The sequence below is a fragment of the Carcharodon carcharias genome, chromosome 11, assembly GCF_017639515.1.
Source record: "Carcharodon carcharias isolate sCarCar2 chromosome 11, sCarCar2.pri, whole genome shotgun sequence".
Lineage (NCBI taxonomy): Eukaryota > Metazoa > Chordata > Chondrichthyes > Lamniformes > Lamnidae > Carcharodon > Carcharodon carcharias.
Genome location: NC_054477.1, coordinates 117,371,709 through 117,387,895, shown reverse-complemented (window position 1 = coordinate 117,387,895; position 16,187 = coordinate 117,371,709). Strand labels below are relative to the sequence as shown.

Genomic DNA, 16,187 nt, shown 5'->3' with positions numbered 1-16,187 from the left:
TACGCCACTGGACACTGGCTTCCAGTCACTAAAACATCCTTCTGTCATCACCCTCTGTCTCCTACAAATAAGTCAATTTTGAATCCACCTTATCAAATTACCCTGTATCTCATGTGCATTTGCCTTCTTTATAAGTCTCCCATTTGGGACCTCGTCAAAGGCTTTGCTGAAATCCATATAAACTACATCAACTGCACTACCCTCATCTACACACCTGGTCACCTCCTCAAAAAATTCAATCAAATTTGTTAGGCATGACTTCCCTCTGACAAAGCCATGCTGACTATCTCTGATCAAACCTTGCCTCTCCAAGTGGAGATAGATACTCTCCTTCAGAGCTTTCTCTTATTGTTTCCCTACCAATGACATAAGACTCACTGGCCTGTAGTTCCCTGGCTTATCTTTACAACCCTTCTTAAATAGTGGAACCACATTAGCAGTTCTCCAGTCCTCTGGCACCTCCCCTGTGGCCAGAGTGGAATTAAAAATTTGGGTCAGAGCCCCTGCGATCTCCTCCCTTGCCTCCCTCAGCAGTCTGGGACACAAATCATCTAGACTTGGTGATTTGTCCACTTTTAAGCCTGCCAACACCTCCAATACCTTGTCACTCCCTATATCAATTTGCTTAAGAACTTCGCAGTCTCTCTCCCCGAGTTCGATACCTTCATTTTCATTCTCTTGGGTTAAGACGGATGTGAAGTATTTATTCAACACTCATTTGTTTACACGTAGTAACACATTAACTCATTAACACATTCATTTGTTTAGCATTACTTAAAAGAGCATGAAGAGACTCTGTGTCTGTTGGTATGCTTGGGGCCTTCCGCGACTCATAGGCACTGTGGGGATTAAGTGCATCATTAGCCCCCAAAACAACATTCTGGTTTAGTTAGATAAGATTCCTTTGGAGTTAAGTTTCTGTTACAGTGCCCCTTTAAGGGGCTATCAATTTGATTTAATTTGTTAATTTACCCTTTTGTTTAGTGTTGCTCAAAAGGGTATAAAGAGGTACTATGTCCATTGGTACATTTGAGGCTTCCCGTGACTGGTGGGCTACGGGGGCTGGAGTGCTTCATCAGCCCCGGAAACAACATTTCAAATTAATTACTTAAGTTTTGTTTAAACTTTTCTCTTTCATGACAGTGCCCCTTTGAGGGGCTGTCAATGTGTTTCATTAATTAATTTACTTATTTTACTTTATAAGGTGCACTCAAAAAGAGTTTAAAGAGAAACTGCTTTTGTTCTTTAGGCAGAATTTTCCAATTGGCAGGGTGGGGTGGTTGGGGGAGGGGCGGTAGTGGGAGAGTGGGAGTGGGTGGGCGCGGACCTGATCGCTGCCCACGATCGGGTCTGCGCCGCCATTTTACACAGCTGGGCCAATTAAGGCCCGCCCAGCATATTTCCTGACTTCCGAGGTCTGCAGGAGTGTGCAGGCGGCAGCAGGTGTGGACAGACCACCCAGTCCAATGACCCGGCAGTCTGTTTAAAAGAAAGCCTGGCAGCCTTTTGTAGACTGCTCACAATGGCCAGTTCCAGGCTGCAGCAGAGGGGTTCGGGAGGGCAGGCCAGACTGCAGGGTAAGCCAGTGCCTCTTGTTTTTCTGATGACTGCCTTGCTGCCCTCCTCGAGGAGGTTGCAGCACGACGGGAGGTGTTGGTCCCCCAGGATGGGAGGAAGAGGGCCCCCAACATGATGAACTGTGCCTGCAGGGAGGTGGCGGAGGTGGTGAGCTCCTGCGACGTGGTGCGGTGCACCTGGATCCAGTGCCGACACAGCTTCCACGATTTGTTGCGCTCTGGCATTGGGTATTTGGCCCAGCATCTTTGTCTGAGTGATCAGCAGCAATGGGGTGAGGAGGCACTGGAGGACTGATATGTCCCACTCTGGTTGGGGTGTGCCATGCACGAACAGAATCCATATGCAATTTTCCCTAATCAATGCTCTTCTCTCTTTTTCAGAAGAATGCGCAGAACACGGCCAAGTGAGTGAGGACTGGTGGTGGCCAGATGCAGCTCTCCATACTAAGCCGCTTCGAGCAGGAGGCCCTGGATCTGGAGAGGCGCCATGCACCCAGTTCTACTGATGTCGGTGAGGCTGGGGTGCCAGGCCAGGTATTTATGCCCAGTAGTGAAGCCAGCATTGTACTCCCGTCAGCCAATTGCACTGATGATTGTTAAATTAGTTTTTGCTGCAACATTGCTGGACCATTGGTTATGGAAGGTTGAGCTCCTAATGAGCTGGGGGGACAGGGATGAACTATGTCATTGTCTCCACGTTAACTGATCCACTATCCTTGTTCTTGCTTTCAGCATCAGCAGAGTACGGCTGGGAGGAGGAGCAGCAGATGCCCCCTCTCACACCTGAGGGGCCTGAAGTCTCTCCAGCACCACACCATCTCTGTCAGGCAGGCACCAGTGCAGGTATTAGCACCTCGGTGGGAATTAGAACAAAGGCTAGTGTCCTGGGGCACAGTGGTGAGGGCACTTCACACTCGCTGGAGGAGCTGGCAGAGACAGAGGGTGCCAATGGCGTCAGCAGTCGGAGGACTGCAGGGAATCAGGCACATGCTCAGTTGGTGCCTGATGATGTGCCTCTGGTGTCGTCCGCGACGCAGCAGGTGCAGGAAATGTGGCTGGGTGTGTGGGAGCATCTGGGGGTGATACATGAGGCTATGCTTTGCTTGGTGTCCATGGTGGAGGAGTTTAAGCGGATGCTCACCAAAGCAATGAGCCATATGTCTGAGTGCCAAGCGTCCTCCATGAAGAAAGTGGTGGCTTTCATGGAGAGACTCCTCAAGGAGACCCATCAGGGCTTCCTTGGGATGTGCTCTGACCAGCAAGTCCTCACATCGGCATTGACCTCAGCTGGTCACTGCCAATGTGAGAGATGATGTGGGCATCAAGCTTCCCAGCTCGTTGCCCATCCATCCACGGTGAGCAGGGAGGTCCAAAGTGACCTCACGTCGGTGCAGCAGCTGCCTGCCATCTCTGTGGGTACCTCTCACGGCGCCTCAGATGTGGGCGGCAGCTCCTCCACCCATCTCCCAGTGACCATTTCATCCGATGAGGCTGCGACAACTGGGGAGATGCCAGCTGTGGAACTGGCAGCTCCCTCCCAGGCGGGGCCAACACAGGCTCCACGGGCCAGAGGATGACCGCCAAGATCATCGAGGCCAACAGGACAGCAGAGTCAGCAGGCTGTCTCACAAGCCACTCCGAGTGATGGGGCAGCACCTAGACATAGCACCCGGAAACAAAAGCATAAGGCACCTTAGGCACACCATGAGTTTTTCACTGGTGCTTTTGTTGGCCCGAGATGAGGTCCTTATTATTTCTTTTTGATTGTTAATGCTATTGTTTTCCCTTTAAGATAGGTTCTTTTGCTTCACACATTAAATGCAGATGTGTGACAATGGCTGAGGGTGCCTCGTTTCTTTGCATGTTTATGGTTGACAAAAGTGTAATGAATGATTTGTTGGACATTCAGCTTTATTTACAAGGCCCTTAGTTAGTGCTGCTGACCTGGCAGATTTTGCACTTAGGTGTCGAATATCAAGGTAGTAGCCCAGGCTTGTCCTGGAGGTCCATCTGTGTTGTGCTAGCTGAAGGTACATTGGATTAAAACCTCCTGGGTGTCCCTGCCTCCCTGGAGTAGGCCCAGGTCAGTGTCTACCCTCGCAGCATTTTCCTGTACATGCTCATCCTCGGAATCAGTGCTGGACTCATCGTGTGCAGCCGCAGCCGTTGTGTCGACGTCTTCATCGTCCACTGCATCCTCCCGTTCCAGCGCAAGATTGTAGCGAGTGCAGCATGCAACCACTATCACCGACACATGACCTGGGGGGTACTGGAGTGTGCCCCCTGAGCAGTCCAGGCACTGGAAGCGCATCTTGAGAAGACCGATGGTTCTCTCCAGCACGGCCCTTGTGGAGGCATGGCTCCTATTGTAGCGCTGCTCAGCTTCTGTTCTTGGATGGCAGAGAGGCGTCATGAGCCACCTTCTGAGGGGATAGCCCTTGTCACCCAGCAGCCATCCATCCAGCCAGGCCAGAGCGCTGAAGAGCCCTGGCACCTGGGAGTGTCTGAGGATGCAGGCATTGTGGGAGCTGCCTGGGTACCTTGCACAGACTTGTAGAATCTGCATCCTGTGGTCACACACTATCTGCACGTTCATGGAGTGGAAGCTCTTCCTGTTGACGAAGGCACCGGGCTCACCTGCTGGCGCCTTGATGGCCACATGTGTACAGTCTATAGCACCCTGGACACGGGGGAAGCCAGCAATAGCCAAGAAGCCTCTTGTTTGCTGTATCCGGCTTGCCTGGTCGCAGCGGAAGTGGATGAAGGTCAATGCCTGTCTGAACAGAGCGTCTGTAACCTGCTTGAAGCAAGTGTAGACAGCTGATTGGGAGACACTGCAAAGGACACCCATCGACCCCTCGAAGGAGCCAGAGGAACAGAAGCTGAGGGCAGCTGTGACCTTCAGAGCCACTGGCATGGGGTGTCCGCCCAAACAGTTGGGTGAGATCTCAGTCCCAGTCATCTGACAGATATGGTTGACTGTCTCCCTTGAGAGACGGAGCCTCCTTCGGCACTGCACCTCAGACATATTAAGGTAACTGCTTCGACACCTGTATAGCCTGGAAGCAGGATAGTGGCATCTTCTGCGGCTCCTTCCACCTTGGACTACCTCTTGGCTCTGCACCTCTTGTGCCTGCACCTGTCCTCCCAAAGGTGGCTCCCCTAGAGGCTAATTGTGCACTCCTGGCTACCTCCCCCTTCTAGCCCTCTCTTCCTCCTCAGAGGAGCTGCCTCCAGTGGACAGATCAGCTCCCATACCCAGGCTAAGGGAAGGCTTCCTGAAACCTGCAGGCCCGAAAAAGATTCCTCATCGCAGAGTGCTGACCTGAAGGTTAAGAGTCTAGAAAAAGCAGCTGGTATGCGTTTTGAAGTACTGCAGATCACACAGGTGAGTTTGAAAAACTTTCAACAATAAATACTTCAGAGAGCAGATTCATGACCCCACTGAGCCCTCTTATCCTGCCCGTGGATGAGGTAAATACAAATATCTCCTAACCTCCTGTCTGCTGCGCCCATTAATTAATGGCGGGCATGCATCGGATTTCATCACCCACCCCCACCCCCCCACCCCCCCGGCAAGTCAAACAGAAAATTCTGCCCTTTGTTACAGTGCCCTTTTAAGGGGCTGACTGTCACTTTGTTAAATGGTAATACTTTATTTTATTCATATGTTGTTTATTTAAAAGTGTATAAAGAGAAACTGTTGGGACATAGGGTAGGGTAGGTAGTAATATGTAATGCTGTATTCTGCAATTAAATATATTATCAAGAAAAGTGTTAATGTCTAGGTTTATACTTCAGAATCAGACTTGGGATTGGTTTAACAGCAGGCCTATCTCCACTCGGCCAGCTCGCGTGGCAAGGCATTGAGGAAGCCTTGGCATTATATGATGAGGTAATAGAGGCTTTTGGGTAATATTTCAGCCCCCCAAAAAAATTGGTCATGGAAAGAGCAAAATTTAGAGAACCCAAAGGCCAGGGGAGTCCATCAATTCCTTCATTTAACAAGCACCTGTAATTACAAAGCCTTAAAACATGAATCAATTAGAGATCACATTGTAGTCAGCATCCTTGATGTTGCACTGTCTGACTTGCTACAATGAGTGTATCTCATTGTTTCCTCACCACGGTACTTTTCAGGTCTGATCTTCATTGCTGCAAAGTCACCTGTGGGTCATCAATCTGTGGCTGCAGTTTGCTGGAATTTGGCCTCCAGCACAGCCACCATGTTTTGATGTTGTTGCCAAGTGTTAGTGATCTTTCACTAATACCTTGCTACAATAAAAAGAGGATTTAGCCCTAGAGAAGGCTGAATACATCGTCAGGCAGGCCAAGTTGAGACACCAAAATCAGTGTATAATTCGAGGTGATGTTGAGGCTCTGGAGGGCTCAGTCCAGTACATAGGCCCAAGGTTAGAATCTCTGCCCACTGAAAAGCCTGCAAAAAAAGTTTGCTAAGGAGTGGACATCTCTTCCATCTACATTCTGGTGCTCCAGATGCGGCACTAACAGACAACACCACCACAAAGATTGCTCAGCAGGGGCAGCTGAATGCTTTCTATGTGGCAGGACTGGTCATTTAAAATAATTTCTAAAATCAAGAACAGCAGCTGTGGGCAGAAAATTAGAAAATGTGCCCACCGAGGTCCAAGAAATAGGAGATATACGTTTCCAACCTGATGATTTCCTTGGAGAGATCAAAGAAGCCGATAATTCAGTTCTGGTCTGTGTAATCGGAAGTTCAAGGCTACAGAACAGAATTTAAACTCGACATTGGTGTAGGAGTCGGTGTCTTATCAGAGAGATTGGACTGGCTTCAAAATTGGCCTAAAGAAGTCAAAATTCAACCATCTGATTTAAAGCTACAAAGGCCTGGTAGAATGTAGGAGACCAGCCAGGAATGCGCTAGAATAGTCGAATTTAGAAGTAAAAAAGGAATGAATGAGGGTTTCAGCAGCAGATGAGTCGAGGCTGGAGCAGAGTCAAGTGATGTTAAGGGAGGTGGAAATCAGCGATCTTAGTGATGGTGCAGATATATGATTGGAAGCTGATCTTGGGGACAAATATGGTATCAAGGTTGCAAACAGACTTGTTCAGATCAAACAGTTATCAGGGAGAGGGGTGGAGTTGGTGGCTAGTGAATGGAATTTATGTCAGGAACCAAAGACAATGGCTTCAGTCCTCCCATTATTTAATTGGAGGAAATTTCTGTTTGGTGGAATCTCCTGCTGTTACCATGTTATCTTCTGTTGTTGCTACGCTTGAAGTATACCGCATGGACACCATGAAGCAGTCTTGTATAAGTTACAAAGAAGTCTTTATTAATAACACCAAACTATGTACATATTTACAGTAGGTATACAGTATGTCCTTACACGTTGCTACTTGCCTCTAGACTGGCCCTAGCTCTAGGTCGTATGCCTTCTTACATCATCGTGTGGGCAGTACTGTACTCAGTCCCATATTAGCCCTCTAGGTACCAGATTCTTCTACTACACTGCTCATTCATTACTGTATTTCAGACAGTCTGATAATTTAGAGATAGTGGCAAGGTCGAGAGGTAGTGGTGGGGTAGAGCTGGGTGTCAGCAGCGCGTGAAAACTGATGGTTTGAATTCAGATGATGTCAACAAGGGCCAATAGTGCATAAACAGGAAGAGGGACCTGGGGAGTACAGCTCCAACAAGACTGAAAAATGCTTGACACCATAAAGGACAAATCAGCTGCTTTATTGGCAGCCATCCACCACTTTAGTCATTCACTCCCTCCATCACGATGCATAGTGACAGCAGTATGTACCATCTACAAGATGCATTTCAGCAACTCACCGAGACTCTTTCAACACCACCTCCCAAACCCATGACCTCTACCATCTAGAAGTATAAACCACCTACTATCTTGACTTGGAGCAATATGCTGTGCCATTCTTCCTTTGCTGTCGCTGGGTCAAAATCTTGGAACTCCCATCCAACAGCACTGCAGGTCTACCAACAAAATGGACTGCAGCATTTCAAGAAGGCAGCTTACCATCACCTTGTCAAAGGCAATTAGGGGCGGGCAATACTATTCTGGCCTAGCCACATCCCATGAACAAATTAAAAAAATGGTCTACTCCTGTTCTTATTTCTTATGTTTTAATTTAAAAAGAGTGATTCAGCAAAGGCACTGAAGGCAAAACCAATTTTTATTAAATTAATCAAAAAATAAGATTTTGCACAGCAATACCAGCCAATTCTTTAAAATACAAACAGCACCTCCAAAAACTGTAGCCCTAACCTTTTCACAGAAAAGTAAGGTAAAATTAGTTTGAATTACAATCAAAAATGTTAATTGGAGAATAAGACCAGAGCAGCATTTCTGGTAACTCAATTTGCCCATACCAGCTGCACCTTGGTATTTTGAAAGGAAGGTACTTGGATTGAAAACAGAAGATGATTTGAAAATCTCCTGCATTAAGGCATCATATAGTTTATCTTGTTTTCAAAACACTGGATGTAAAACAACAGTTCAGAACTTGGTGATTCATCTTACCAGACTGTTGAAACCCAAGTTTCTTAAAGCTTGCTTTAGTGCAATAAACTTGTCCCTGTTTCGAACTGTCTCAGTTGCTGTCACCTCCTCCTGTGCCTCCTGGATCACATACCTGTGCCGAATAGGATAATTAATTAATGCTGAAATAACGCATGAGCAAATGATGCTTTGCTGCTACTAACTATCTTCTGCTCACTAAACAGTAGTGCATGAGAATAATATTCTTGAGGGGAATAACTTCCCCAACTGGACAGTTCAAATTAAATTCAGCAGCATAAATATCAGAATGCACCTTTTGACCACACATTTGATGTTATTTCTGGTTTCCATGCTGAATTGGGCTCTTCAGGTCTGTAGAATGGATTGCAATCTCACTGAAGGATGTAGCACACAGTAATATTGCATTCAATTTATTACACAGCTGCTTCAAGTTTAATTTGAATCGCTGATCTAGAATGCTCAACAGCCAGAGTATGGAATTGACGTATCAACTTCTGGAATGGAGTGAATCAGAAGTGATGTTTCCCCTAATATCTTCAGCCTGCCATTGGAACCTGGAGACCTTCCAATCACTAGATAGTTGTGCAGGCGGTCCTACAATTTTCGGGCAGTGTTAAATGGAAATATGTAATTTATACTCTGCTCTATGCCTATAGTACCAACTGCTTTCCTTTTCAAGTATATATACAATTCACTTTTTTCTGTCATATTTCCCATTATCAGATAATGCCCTTATTGTAATAAATAATGCCTCCACTGGCTCACCATGAGTACTGCAGACTGCTAGTATATACATGTATATGCAACATGATCTCATTCTATTTAGAAAGAATACACGATAGCACATACCTGTGTGTAGAAAGATTGCTGAGGTACAAAGCACACTTCTCCTCAGTTGACAGGCCATCAATCATCAAGTAAAAAATATTAAAATTGTACTGGTCAGGTGGTCGAGAGACAAGACGAGACTTCTCTAAACAGTAGGTATAAACTCTGGCTGGAAGAAGAATAATTTGTTAACTTATCAGAACACTGTTACATTTTTCAACAAGGTTTTACCAACTATGGAATCCTATTATTATTGAAAACTTGCAATAAATATACAAACTTATCGTGCAATAACAATGTATTTATTTTATAACTTACTTTGTTTTGCTTTAGTTAAGCGTTAAACAAAATTACCCATGATGATTTTATTCTTGCTATAAAAGAGGGCACACTCCATGTTCCCTCCATGTTACTCAAAGAGGAACATGACCATTCAACCCATTAACTTTAATGGAAGGAAAGCACTGGTTGTGCATCCATGATTTCCCACCATACAATCCCTATAAATGCTGCTCCCTGCTGGGAAAGTGGAATCAACTCTTTCTGAAGCCTGGCAAAGCTGCATAAGATAAATTTATTTTGAACAAATCAGAAGAATATGGCATTGTGCATCTTGGAAGCATACTACAACACATTCATATCAATGAACAAAGATTCATAGAGATGTATGAAATATGTAAAGTGAAATAGCTTAGTCTTCCACATGATATTCACCAATGAAAACTTTAGTGATTAAAATGTTGAACCCAAAGACAACATTGGCAAAGTAGTTGTTGTTCTTATGTTCTTATGTCTTCCCTTTGAAGCTGAAGATCAAAAGCTAAAAGTCTAATCCAGGATTTAGGCTTGAATTTTAGAGTCATTGGGCAAGCGCGATCAGCAGTACCAGAAGCAGATGTGATTGGCTCTTGACAGTGATTACGTGCTGGATGGAAAATCAACTGCCAGCCAGCGTAAAACGTGTGCTGAGAGAGGCTCAGTGTTGCTGGGGGGTGGTGGGCCTGGAAAAATGTACCTGTAGTTGGGGGAGTTGAAAAGGAGTTCCCTGATGGCTGATATGTGTTGAGGATCGGCTTCAGAGAGGTGCTATAATCCTTATAGGGGCAGAGAACTGTGTTGATATACTTTGCAGGAAAATGTGGCTGGAACACTAGCCATGTCTTCTGGACCTGGAAACCATGCCAGGCATATTGGAAATGGCTGAAGCCAATCGACACCCCACTTTTCGGATGACAGCCTGCGGGTTCTATGTGAGACTGTGAGTGCACGTCAGGAGATATTGTTGCAACAAGGAGGAAAGAGGAGGCCTCCACACTTAAGTAAGAAGACATGGGCAGAGGTGGAAACTCTGGTCAATGGCCATGATGTAGTCAGAAGGACCTGGATGCAGTACAGGAAGAGGTTCAATGACCTTCTGCGCTCTGTCAGGGTGAGCATTAAGCCGTATGTAACCGTACAGAGATGTGTTTGTGTGTGATAGCACTTGTTGGGGCTCCCGAGTGTGAAGCCCTGAGCTTCACTTGGCATACCTTCCTGTGCCTTTAAAGACTGCATGTGAATAGATAGGATAGCAAGCATACATGTAAGAGTGAAGTGCTACAATGTAATAGACACCTAAACCTGTGACTATGGTCTTGGGGGGGTGGGGGGGAGGTAGGGGTGGGAGGATGGAATGTTGTGGTATGTAGAGGGGGGATTATTGAAAACACTATTGTCCTTGCAGGAGGAAAAAGTCACAATGTATAGGAGTGAGGGCAGACAGGTGGTGGTGTTCCTAATCTGTTGTTGCTAAGTCAGGCAGAGCATCAGATCGTGGAGATAGCTTGTGAACTTGGAGCCTGGTCCACTGGTCATGGAGAGGCAGGGGTTTCGGAGGGGGGGCAAGAGTCCAGTGGACATGGAAGAGATTGGGGAAAGGTATGAGAGATGTAGGACTGCAGTTGTAAGACTGACAGGTGGAATCAACTAATCCCCTAAGCCCATCCACACAGAAATCTTTGCTTAGCTTGATGTCTATTCTGAGAAGCTACTAAAATTCATGCACTCTAAGTTATTAATGCCGCTCGAGACTTTCATGTGTTCTCCCTCCCTCAGGTGGAACAGCCTTCAAACCACAGAAGGACCCAGAGGACCCTCCCTTTACATCAGAGGATGATCTACAGTCAGATGCACCCTTAACAATCCTCTCTCTGCACCGTGCACCAGAGCAGATATAGGCATGTTGGTGGTCATGGGCAGCCCAAGGCAGATGGTAGTGTACACTAGTGAAGGCATGTCATGGCGGAGGCAGACAATCCCCACGGTACCGACAGTTGGAGGATTGCTGGAGATGCTGAGCCTGAGGCACATGATGAGCCTTTGGGATCATCTATTAGGTAATAAGGTTTGGATATCCAGCAGGATGCATGTGAATACCTGGCAGAGATCCTTAAGGGTCTGCGTGTCTTGGTCTCTGTATTGGAGGAGTCCATGCATTGACCCAAAGCTCTGAGCACACAGCATCACCCAGAGACGGAGTCAACTCTCATGGAGAGGCACCTCCAGGAACTCAATCTGGAGTTTCTGGGGTTGCGTTCAGACCTGCAAGCTCACATACTGGCAGTGACCTCAGTAGATCACTGCCAATATGAGAGATGAGTGAGGCAGTTAGTGACTCTGCTGCCTTCCTGTCCATTTCTGGTGAGCAAGGAGGTTCAAAAAAACTTCATGTTGGTAGATGATCTGCATGTGGGGGCCCCTCTCAAGATGCTCCTGATGATGGCAGGAGCTCCTCTGCCCACCTGACAGTGACCATCACATCTAAGGAGGCCACGATGACTGAGGACTATCCAGCCATGGAGCTGGACTCTCCGAGCCAGTAAGGGCACACACAGGCCCCAGACACCAGAGGACGGCCACCAAAGTCATCAAGGCCAATGGGTCATCAGAGTCAGCAGCCTGCCTCCAACGCAGCTGCTGGCAATGGGGAAGCACCAAGACAGAGCACTCATAAGCGGAAATCACTATGACACAATGTCACTAAAAGTCCCTATGATAATAGAAGGGGTTTCATGGGTGAATTGCTTCTCATTGACACTGATGTAATGGTGTATGTATATGTTATAAACCACTATTAAAATGTGACATCAGGTCAAATGGCCTTATTGTGCTTATGCAATTGTTAGGTGATAATTCTCTATGACAAATGATTTCAGGAACAGAGCTGCACCAGCAAAACCAAAATCTAGTTTTCACAATGTTTTCACAAAGTCCCTGATAGTCTCATTGGGTTCCACATCTCTGATGTGGAATTCAGATCACAAAACCAAACAGATTTTGAATGGTCACTGCTAGTTGGTGTTAGTCTGAACTAGGCACGAGGAACTAGTTCAACCCTGCAGTTATGAATGACCAGGAAATGGTGAGGAATATTCCCTCAAATTTGTGGTTTGCATTTCTGGAATCTCTCTCCAGGAGTGCAATTTCGTGAAATTACGTAACCAGTTTCACAAAAAGCCTTACCTCCAGTTAAAGACCTGTTGTTTTCACTGAACTGCAATCCTAGGTACTTTATATATCGACTGGAAGTTTCATTCAGTGTCGTTTTTGCATGACCGAAAGATTCCAATACACAGCTCACCTAGAAGAAAAATGCTCATGAAAACACAAAGTAGCATCAGAACTGTGATGTAACTTTACATTCCTTGTTACTGCAAGACTGACATTAAAACTTATTTCAGTATGAGTTAATGAATCTATTCTTACCTACAGTATTATGTCATTGTAATTCTTCAGTTTAAGTACACTGAAAATATAAGTGATATTAACATTACTCAACCTGAAGACTACTCTGGGTAATTTTTATTCATTAATAAAAAAATTACTGGTTTAACAGGTCACCTATCAAAATTAGGAGGTTTAATTTCAGTCAGAGCTTTCATTGTCCAACTGGATTTTATTTTAGGATAAATGAAGCTCTAATGAATTCCGGAATCTGTGGTTTACAGTTAGAGGCTTTAATTGGAGAGAGGAAATATATTGCTTTCTTCTTTCGCAGTAAGATGCATTCTGTTAGGGGACTCGAAAGTCAGGGTGCTTCTGTGGTCATGAAAGAGACACCAGGATGGTATGTTGCCTCTCTGGTGCCAGGGTCCAGGATGTCTCTGATCGGGTACGGGACATTCTGAAGGGGGAGGGAGAACAGCCGGAGGTCGTGGTATACATTGGTACTAACGATATAGGCAGGAAGAGTGACGAGGTCCTGCAGCAGGAGTTCAGGGAGTTAGGCAGAAAGCTAAAAAATAGGACCTCTAGGGTTGTAATCACAGGACTACTCCCTGTGGCATGTGCCAGTGAGGCTGGAAATAGGAAGGTAGTGCAGCTAAACACATGGCTGAACAGATGGTGTTGGAGGGAGGGTTTCTGATATCTGGATCATTGGGATCTCTTCTGGGGCAGGTGGGACCTGTACAAGAAGGACGGTTGCATCTAAACTGGAGGGGCACCAATATTCTGGCTGCGAGGTTTGCTGGTGTCACTCGGGAGGGTTTAAACTAGTATGGCAGGGGTGTGAGAACCAGAGCAATAGGTCAGCAAGTGAAATAAATGACTGGGAACTAACGAATATGGCCAGTTGGACTAAGAGGAAGAGCAGGCAGGGAGAAATTACTGAACACAGTGGGACTGGGGGCCTGAAATGCATTTGTTTCAATGCGAGAAGTATAACAGGCAAGGCAGATGAGCTTAAAGCTTGGATTAGTACTTGGGACTATGATGTTATTGCTTTACAGAGACTTGGTTGAAAGATGGACAGGATTGGCAGATAAACGTTCCAGGATTTAGATGTTTCAGGCAAGATAGAGAGGGATGTAGAAGAGGTGGGTGAGTTGCACTGCTGGTTAAGGAGAATATCACAGCTGTACAACAGGAGGATACAGCGGTGGGCTCATGCAGCGAGGCAATATGGGTAGAGCTCCGGAATAGGAAGGGTGCAGTCACAATATTGGGGTTTTACTATAGGCCTCTCAATTGCCGGCAGGAGATTGAGAAACAGTTATATAGGCAGATTTTGGAAAGATGTAAAAGCAATAAGGATGTTGTGGTGGGTGATTTTAACTTTCCCTATATTGACTGGGAATCACTTAGTGCTAGGGATTTGGATGGGGCAGAATTTGTAAGGTGCATCCAGGAGGGCTTCCTGAGACAATATGTAGATAGTCCAACTAGGGAAGGGGCAGTATTGGACCTGGTATTAGAGAATGAACCTGTCCAGGCGGTTGAAGTTTCAGTAGGGGAACATTTCGGGAAAAGTGACCATAATTCAGTAAGTTTCAAGGTACTGGTGGATAAGGATAACAGGACTCCTCTGGTTAAGGTGCTTACTTGGGGGAAAGCTAATCAAACAATATTAGGCAGGAACTGAGGAATCTAGACTGGAGGCGGATGTTTGAGAGCAAATCAACAATTGACATGTAGGGGGCTTTCAAACATCAATTGATAAGAATTCATGACCGGCACGTTCCTGCTAGGATGAAGGATAAGTATGGCAAGTTTCAGAAACCTCGGATAACAAAGGATATTGTGAGATTATTCAAAAAGAAAAGGGAAGCATTTGTAAGGGCTAGAGGCTGGGAACAGATGAACCCCTTGGAGAATATAAAGAAAGTAGGAAGAAACTTAAGCAAGGAGTCAGGAGGGCTAAAATGGGTCATGAAAAGTCATTGGCAACCAGGATTGAGGAAAATCCCAAGGCCTTTTATACATATGTAAAAAGCAAAAGGGTAGCCAGGGAAAGGGTAGGCTCACTCAGGGACAGAGGTGGGAATCTGTGTGTGGAGCCAGAAGAAATGGGAGAGATACTAAATGAGTACTTCTCATGAGTATTCACCAAAGAGAAGAACTTAGCGGTCAATTTGTCTAAGAAAGAGTGTGTAGATATGTTGAGATCAAAAAAGGTGTTAAGTGTCTTGAAGAATATTAAAGTGGATAAGTCCCCAGGGCCAGATGGGATCTATCCCAGAGTACTGAGGGAGGCAAGGGAGGAGATTGCTGGGGCCTTGACAGAAATCTTTGAATCCTCACTGGCTATGGAGTGAGGTCCCAGAGGACTGGAGAATGGCCAGTGCTGTTCCATTGTTTAAGAAGGGTAGCAGGGATAACCCAGGAAATTACAGGCCGGTGAGCCTTATGTCAGTGGTAGGGAATTTATTGGAGAAGATTCCTTGTGACAGGATTAACTACCATTTGGAAGCAATGGGCATATTAGTGAGAGGCAGCATGGTTTTGTGAAGGGGAGGTCATGTCTCACTAACTTGATCAAGTTTTTCGAGGAATTGACAAAGATGATCAATGATGGAAGGGCAGTGGATGTTATCTACATGGATTTCAGTAAGGTCTTTGACAAGGTCCCTCATAGCTGAGTGGTACAGAAGGTAAAGTCACACGGGATCAGAGGTGAGCTGGCAAGATGGATACAGAATTGGCTTGGTCATAGAAAACAGAGGGTAGCAGTGGAAGTGTGCTTTTCTGAGTGGAGAGCTGTGACTGGTGGTGTTCCACAGGGATCAGTGCCGGGACCTTTGCTGTTTGTAGTATACATAAATGATTTGGAGGAAAATGTAACTGGGCTAATTAGTAAGTTTGTAGATGACACTAAGGTTGGAGGAGTTGCAGATAGTGAAGAGGATTGTCAAAGGATACAATGGGATATAGATCGGTTGGAGACTTGGCCGGAGAAATGGCAGAGGGAGTTTAATCCGGACAAGTGCGAGGTAATGCATTTTGGAAGGTCTGATACAGGTAGGAATTATATGGTAAATGGCAGAACCCTTAAGTGCATCAACGGGCAGAGGGATCTGGGTGTACAGGTTCACAGGTCACTGAAAGTGGCAACGCAGGTGGTTAAGGTAGTCAGGAAGGCATATGGCATGCTTGCCTTCATCGGCAGTGGTATTGAGTATAAAAGCTGGGAAGTCATGCTGCAGCTGTATAGAACCTTGGTTAGGCCACACTTGGAATATTATGTGCAATTCTGGTCGCCACATTACCAAAAGGATATGGAGGCATTGGAGAGGGTGCAGAGGAGGTTTACCAGGATGCTGCCTGGTCTGGAGGTTATTAGCTATGAAGACAGATTGGAGAAACTCGGATTGTTCTCACTAGAGCGATGGAGATTGAGGGGCAACTTGATAGAAGTTTACAAAATTATGAGTGGCATGGACAGAGTAGATAGTCAGAAGCTTTTTCCCAGTGTGGAAGAGTCAATTACTAGGGG

At 45.9% G+C, this 16,187-nt stretch overlaps 1 protein-coding gene across 1 annotated transcript in view; it reads right to left on the bottom strand.

The window, feature by feature from the left end:
* myo16 (myosin XVI) overlaps positions 1-16,187 on the bottom strand; it is a 657,504-nt gene that overhangs the window by 269,881 nt on the left and 371,436 nt on the right. The window contains exons 15-17 of the mRNA XM_041198724.1: positions 12,437-12,554; positions 8,957-9,104; positions 8,108-8,219 (exon numbers count right to left, since the gene is read on the bottom strand). Coding sequence (XP_041054658.1) covers positions 8,108-8,219; positions 8,957-9,104; positions 12,437-12,554 — 378 coding nt within the window. The remainder of the gene's footprint in view (positions 1-8,107; positions 8,220-8,956; positions 9,105-12,436; positions 12,555-16,187) is intronic.